This window comes from Tubulanus polymorphus, chromosome 1 (assembly GCF_964204645.1).
Source record: "Tubulanus polymorphus chromosome 1, tnTubPoly1.2, whole genome shotgun sequence".
Lineage (NCBI taxonomy): Eukaryota > Metazoa > Nemertea > Palaeonemertea > Tubulaniformes > Tubulanidae > Tubulanus > Tubulanus polymorphus.
Window position 1 is genome coordinate 24,370,902 of NC_134025.1, and position 8,487 is coordinate 24,379,388.

An 8,487-nucleotide genomic window follows, 5' to 3' on the forward strand; every position below is an offset into this window, starting at 1 on the left:
TAATGCAGATCGTTCGCGGAGATTGATCGCTATCCTCAAAATCCATTCCAATAAAGTCAGCCATGCTAGGTTAGAACAATTGAATCAGATTATGCGTTGGCAGCATTCGACAAAGGCTGTATCCATCAAACCACTCAGTGAAATTGACCGCGGAACAGTGATAATTGCTTGTTAAATTGGATGCAAAATTCCAAAACCTCATAAAACTTCATCATGATTGAAATAGCGAATTAAGTATCAAAATATATGTACAAACAGTGACCTCGTCGCAGGTCCAACCAATATAATTTCAAATAAAACAGGTAGTTGTGTTGTGTGTTCTAAGGCTGAAAGAAATGGTCCAAAAACTGTAACAGACATTTAGTGCCAAGCCTGTTTTTTCAGAATACATTAAGATGCATGTGGATGCCTCTGATTTTTCAAAGTTTTATGGGGAGGGCCTCCAGACCCCCGCAAGGGGCTTTGCGCCTATGGCACTCGCCTTTGTGGAAACCCAACACATATGCCCTTTTTTCCTGATGTCTGATGAAGAAAGCTAATGAAGGCTACGTCACTGACAAACAGCATTGTACGCCAAAAAGAAGCCAAAAATTGAGACAAATGATCTAAGGTTACAAATTTCATGGGTGGTCGTATGATATTTTGTAATAATTGACGTGAGGAATTTTGACAAGAAATAGTTCCCCATTCGTGAGATACTTACACAGCAAATACTGTTCGACTGGCTGTAGTCCTCCTCACCTCTTTGCAATCCAGACATTGTGAAAAACAACAATTAATCCGAAATACAATTACGCAACTAGAAAACGATATACTTATCCACAAAAACGAAACTGAAAACTTTTAGAAAATCCGCGTAGAATTGTTCATGATAAACCGGCGACTAGTCCGCCTTTCGCGGCACAAATCTGAGGTTGAATTATTTTCCGGGAAAAACAAAATGACCCGCCACGACGTTGAAGCAACACGCGATGTTTATCCGGACGCTTCCGATTCAGTAGTCGAGCTCAGGTGCAACAATATCATTATCGGGGAAACAATATATACACTCCCGCAATATAGCGCCACACAAACAACCAAAGAGATAAAAGCGTTTTTCCGACCAATTGAATAAGAATATGAAACTACAGCGGTGGTGGTAGCAGAGAAGAAGTTTATTTGCACATCCACCGGCTTCCGACCACGTTGCCGAGTACCGACTTAGTCACACCTCTGGTTTCCAACGAGCGCCACAAGTAAATGAAACTCCAGCTGCCATCGCTGCCACTATACAGTACCATTGCGGAGTCGAGCCACCACACACACACACACACACACACACACACACACACACACACACACACACACACACACACACACACACACACACACACACACACACGAGTGTAACATAAACCCTTAATAGAGATTAACCCTTTTACCGGTACTAGCAAGCGCGCGGGTCCGACGGAAATCAATTATTGAAAACCAATTCTCTTGGTCAGTTGTAAAATTTCCGCGATGGAAATAGCACACTCGCAACAAGCACTAAAAGTTTTCACAGCGAATATTCCATAATGATCTACGCAGTTTAATTAATCATATGCATAATCCAGGGTTTCTACGCAGAAATGACTGATTATGAAAACTCGAGTACGGTTCGACATGAAAACGAGGATTTCATCATTGAAATTGTTAAGTAGTACTGATCCATATGGCTTCAAAAGTTTAAAGCGACCAAAAAAAGCACATTAAAAGTATATTAAACCAGTAGTGAAATGTTTTTGTACGAATAAAGATGGATTTTTCAATATTTTGGTATCTACTTATATATAATAATAGGTCCTAGGTTGCTTAAACAAAGGGTCAGATCACGAGGAAACGATGTACACCCAGAGCAACTACTGGATAAAAGGATGCAGTTATAGATAATATCAGGGGTAAATTGAAATTTTCTGATAGTATGTAGATGGTGGACATAAAAACCTGTTCGCTAATAAAATAACAAGCAGCTGGACACCGTAACAGATATGTGTAGTACATAAAGCACATCGCTCAATATTTGATGACCATGAACCAGCAGATGGGTTTTATACTGTATCATCGACTGAGCCCAGATATTGAAAACGATATTCTCATAATATTCATTTCGATTTTTACGCGCATATGTCGGAGCTGAAAATTTGAATACACACGCATATACCGGTAATGCTGCCGTTGATAGGCGTTTTTTAAATAAAAGCTATGAAAAATCGTCCCAGGAAATCATATCTGATCTGAACAGTCAGTTCAAAAGCGGTACGTTTGCAGCCCATACTTGACTCGAACAAGTCTTTTTGCAGGGGCAAGTATATATCACTTGGGTCTTTCTTTTCATAAATACAGCATTAGAAATAATCATCATGTAGAAAATTACAAACAAGAAAACTAACTTAAAAGTTTATTGACACCATATATTGCATAACATTGTTGACAAAGAATCATGTAATATAAATCATATAATATCAAGGATCGATGAAGTTATTTTGAAATTGAATACGGCGATAATTAAATTCAATTTACCGGCAAACAGCCTAGCCCAGATATGTAGATGACGCAGTGCACATCCTCTCAAAAATAGTTATCAAAATTTATCAAAAATAGAATAATAACAGTTATTAATAAACGGAATATGTTTATAAAAACGCCAAAATTCACAATTGTGATTGTTATTATGAGACGCTTATATTGATGACCTAATGACTCACACAGAACCCCTAATATAACGCATACTAGGTATCAATGTATATAAACATCAATGTCACGGTTTTTACAGCGTCAACAAATCCAGGTTCTGCTGTGGGTTTATATTTCAATAGTAATTGCTAATTTAAACTGATACATTTTTTTCCGGAATAAATCATATCAACTACTGCGATGAATATTACACGCGCAAAACATGTAACAGCTTCTGTAGTACAGTGTGAATATGTTAGGGCCCTATCTGTTATACATTTCTCTGTATCAAATTGAAAAGAAATCATATCTATAGCAAAAACAACCGTTCACATGTAGTAACAGTGTCTAATTGACAATAATAGCAACTGACGAGAACAAAACCAACCTTGTAGATTCCTAAGTCCTTTTCCTTGATATCCGTGCGTTTCCTCATTATTAGTTTATATTACCAGCAATCTCGGCGTATAAAAAAATCAATCCGATGACAGGAATAATCAATAATTTCAATAATCAATCGGATGTGATTCGATACGTATTGATAATCGGGCGTATAGATATTTTGAAACGCATCGAGCCGCGTTGTCAAGTCAGCGTCTTCTACATAGCCTAGTCTTACAATCGAAACTTTATTATCCGAATGTTGAACAACAAAATGCTGTAGGAAAACAGACACAATTTCAAGACTATATGTCAACTGTATGTCTTTCTTAAAACCGGTCACAGCAAAATGTCTGCGAGAACTTGCCCTTTTGAGATTTGACCAACCGTGCAAAGCAGTACTGAAATCGCGGTAGGTTGACCGAACGTCTGCAAGTCAGGTATGATTCTCTAACCCACTGAGTTTAAACAATAGCGGGCATAATACATTCCAGGGGGAAATGTTATTATGGTTATGGTCTGAATGATTCAATTTTCAACTCAAAAACCTCTGCTATCAGAGGTTTTTTTCTAATCTAGAAATTAAACATTTTCTAGAGGATATGTCTAGGTAATTCAACAGCATATACATTTGTAGAATACACAACAAAGCTGTCAGAGGTTTTTTCTAATATAGAAATTGAATATTTTCTAGAGGATATTTCTATGTAATTCAACAGCATATACATTCCTAACATCTTTTGGCAACCATTTACTAGGTAATTGATATATATATATATATGAAAACAGATTTGAAGAAAGCAATTGCAGATATCTTGCAACCTTCTTGGTCAACTCCACAAAGTGAAAAATACTAATTTTCAATTTCTCTGAGTTCAAACGACTGTCTCAAAGCAACCTACATCATTCATCCGCAGATGCCGAAAAAAACATTTTCATGTTGGTTCAGAAGTAATTTAATCGTTTATCAATACTCGGCATTGTTCAAGGTTATGCGGAGATAGACGTACCGCAATAAATGGTGCGCGCAAATCCGCTAGCTGAATCCATCGATCGCCGTGACAAAATAAATTGATGACAAGATTCATCAATTCGTAGCAAATCCGGTATATTCACGCGCGCGCTTTCAAGGGGAATCCTGAATAGCGTCACGTTTACACATTTTACATTGACACCGATAAGAAAAAAGAACACCTACGGTTCGTGGGATAGCAAGATTACTACAAGATTAAGCTTTTGAGATTCAACTCCTACAAATTCACGTCAATGATGACTCAAATTTTTTTCAATTCGTTACGGAGTGGGTGGCATAATACTGTTTTCGATTGATGGAAGGAGGACTTTGATGAAGAAGATGAATGCGAAAGATATCATGTCACAGTTTGAACCTGTTTTCTACAGGTTTTAGGTACTGTGCAGTGTTCTCCACAACAAGTTTTAGAAGGGTGGCCACCCCTTTCATTTTTACCTCCACCCCTCTGAAAATCAACGACCCCTTATTAAATATCTGCTGCCCCTACCACAGCGGACGTCAATATTCTATCGAGCTTAATTTTCTATATTTTTTGGAGGATTGAAAGCCTTGCTACTTTAGCAGCCACAAAGTGATACACTTAAAAATGAAAGCAGCCCCTTTAAAATTCCAGCATATGGAGAACACTGCTGCGATATTGTTATGGGGGTTGACACCCCAAGGACCTTAGAGCCAGCACCTTACACCAGGCAGGGGCGCGAGACTTACACTCTGTAGCCTCTATGGTTATTTGTCTTTCATAATTACATAATAACATCAGTAAGTCTGATCAGGGGTAGATATACATGTAATATATATAAATACCCCTCGTTCCATACTGTAGACTGTGGAGGGGGATAAACAGTAGAGTAGAGAGAGAGAGAGGGAGAGAGAAAGAGAGAGAGAGAGGGAGAGGGAGAGAGAAAGCTGAACGGTATAGTTTTACAGTTTTACATTCCTGTCTGAGGCCAAATATAGCCGAGAGCATCGTTCCTGTGATACTAAACTTAATGAGTAGAATCTGTATTAATTCATAATTGATTCATTGCATTGTAAAATCAATGAGGTTTTATATGTTATTGGAGCCATAGTATAAATCAAGTGAGAGTCAAAGTCAATGAGAATAATGCATTTAATGTTAACACACGTATTCACATTTATAATTCGCACATTACAAAATGGTTTAATATGATGCTTGATTATGGTTTCACATGTTCCTGGTATTTCCAGGGTGAAACAATTCGAAATCAGATTTTATTCATAAATCATCATGTCTTCCACGTATAGACCAAACAGATGGCGTTCATTGCATGAATCCATTTCCCTGAATTAGGAATTGACTAGGGTCAAATCATCGTAAATGAACCGATAGATACATCGCTACTCTTCTCTTGAAACGTTCGAGGAAGCAGAAAATTAAGTAAGCACTAAAAAGTATGATAGATGGCAGCTAAGAAAATTGTACATTATGTTTTATGCACCTACAGTATCCAATGTTTCTAATCCAGTGAACGTAAAAACATGGACGAGGAAGGACCGAATAGTGGCCGTCTTTAATGAGACTGTCTATAATAAAACAAAGAACTTCTAATAGCTATAGCAACTAAAAACAAGAGAAATTTAATTTTAGCCGATCTGACTCATCTCTAGTATCTATCATTAAATAGCTTGTTGGAAATATTCCAAAGCTTTCTTCTAGATCTTCGCCAATCCTATATAATTTCTGTACTGACGTAAATTGCACACTGTGAATAGTAGTCCTTTTCTTTTTAAACAAGTCAAAATTAGAGAATAAATAAGCAGTATGCCCCCATAGGCTGTTATATCAAATTCTATATTGATCCAGTAGCATATCGCATAAGATTATGCAATCAAAAATAAACGAAGATTACTTTATCATTCTATTCCCAAACTAGTTGAAAAAAACCACAGATGAATTATTGGGACAAATGACCATAATAGACATCTCAGTAATGTATCATATAACTCTTGTTACTTGAATGATAGCTCAATTAACATAGCATTTATACTTTGTTTTCTTTGAATGAAGAATTTTGAAGAAAATATTTTTACTTACTATGCATATATCGGCCATTGTTCTTTCTTTTCAAATGAAATATGTTCCGGTTAAAAGAAGTAAATCACGGGTAATCTCTTGAAACAATATCTATCCCATACTTCTGCACAGTGCCCTCGCCAGCGAAATGGAAAAGAAACCATGCAAGATGTTCTTGAAAATCTCGCTAACTTTCCCAGCGAAAGAGAGATGCTGAAACGACCTTAACCACCGGAGATAACAATTCAGAGGATCATCGCGAGAAAACAGAAATAACGAGAACCTGTAGGTAAATCCACTAGTGAGTAATAAATGTTACGGCGGAGAAATTAGAATCAACCATCTGTTGAATCTATCACATCCACCCTTTGAACGTAGCGTAAAGATGAGAGTTCAAGCCCATCCAGTCCAAAGCCAAAGGCTTACAAATGAATTGGACCCTGTCTCTTTGATGACTTGCAAAAATATTTTTGGAAAACTGGGACATTTAGAAATGTTAAAACTCAGAAAGAAAATTTCAAACTTCAGAAACATTCAAGATAGGCTTCATCTAGTCAGTAACCTGTCTGTGGTTTAGTTTCACGATTGGATATTTTCACAAACCACAAGTTGGTATAAGCCCATTCGATTATGAAAAGCTTACCACCAACGATTAGGTAACTAACTAGGCTTTATCATACTCAATAAGGAGACTCCAGAACTTGATGACTCTTACGAAACAAAAAAAAAACAACAGAGACAAAACACTTTTTGTTTTGTTTGTTATGAATAATAAATACTAATGTTGGTAAATAACAGTTTCAGGTTACATACCGTGAAGATTTCTGGAACTGACGCGTCCATATCTTACAACGCAATACGTTTCTAATTATATCCAACAAACGATGAAATTTTATGATGAATACTATGAAAATACATATCCTGCTGACCACTCAGATATCAGGTTTTCATAGAGAGAGAGAGAGCGATTGTGAGGCAAAGGATCGGCCAACATATCTAGTAGATGGGCTCCCCTCATCTCAATTCAGATCATACGGTGGAAGCCAGGTAATTGCAAGGTTAAAACCATATGTTATTAACTAGGAATTATGTATGTCGGAAACCAGGTATATCTAAAGATGAGTGCACCTCTATACAAAGCTACACATGTTCACCAGAGTTATATGAATATGAAGTTACATTATATGAACAAACAGTTATTGTTTCACGATCAATTCCGAGATTGTGGGGCAGACATCTAGACGTAGCCGCAGCTTCCTCAGATGTGAACCAACTGAATTAGTTTACATTCAAAACTGAATCAAAATTAGGAACGCATAGATAATTAAGAATGTCCATAGTATACAGGTTGTTTATATCGTCATAATCTGTCTCAAAATTGACATTTTCCCAAAGAGGAGTCGATGTTTTGCTATACTGCAATCAGTTTAAATACGCTCATTATATGCCATCAAGAGGCGAGTGTACCGGTATCAAAAATGTGAAGTAATCTTCTGCTATTACAAACTACATGTATAAACACTTTAATAAGCTTCAATGATTAGCAGAGATGTTGCTGCATTATGAAGGTCTACTAACTTCACCACTAAGAGACCAGTAGAATGTGCTCGAAATAGAAAACTTCATACTTCAGCCTCTTGTATCATATCTTTACAGCTACACCGGTACCTACACCGTCAGGTGCTGTAAAACTAGTTTCATACAGAGCATGAATAACTAAACAATATACAAGTTATACCAGTTATATACGTCAGGCTCCTGAAAAAAATGTTGTCTGTGCTCAGGGCAATAGCTATACTCAGGACCATTGAGAATTTGGTTTATCAAACAATTTGAAGACAAAACCTAAATTCACATCGAGTAAATTCTAATTAATGAAAAGATAAATATTGGTACAGTAGAATTCACTTAATTCAGACTTTTCAATCTGGATTTTCACTTAGTTCAGATGAAATATTTGGTCAATTTAACCTGGAACCACGTAAACTATTATTCATAATTCAGATTTTACTTAATTTGAAGAAATCTGGGGAGTCACTAGTCCAAATTAAGTGAGTTCTACTGTTGTACTGATTGAATAGATACGGATCCATAAGAGTTTACGTTTTGTGGAGATATTTGAATAAAACTGTAAACACATTGTTGCACTTCCTTAAATACTCACCGTCCTCAAGAAAGAGACATCATCTTGTTCACTTTTGCCACCAGCCTCCAAGTCAGCCATTTCAACTCGATTTCAGATCTTTCTAGACCCTGCGATGAAATTTGCCTTCTCGAGGAGAAATAATCGTACTCGCGATCATCAAACGTCAACCGGGCAGTTTAATATTCGCCATGATGATGA

At 36.8% G+C, this 8,487-nt stretch overlaps 1 protein-coding gene across 1 annotated transcript in view; it reads right to left on the reverse strand.

Moving 5' to 3' along the window:
- LOC141915266 (ryanodine receptor-like) overlaps nucleotides 1-8,487 on the reverse strand; it is a 74,897-nt gene extending 66,410 nt beyond the window's left edge. Inside the window, exon 1 of the mRNA XM_074806734.1 lies at nucleotides 8,308-8,487. Within this exon, the coding sequence (XP_074662835.1) occupies nucleotides 8,308-8,367 (60 nt within the window). The 5' untranslated portion in view covers nucleotides 8,368-8,487. The remainder of the gene's footprint in view (nucleotides 1-8,307) is intronic.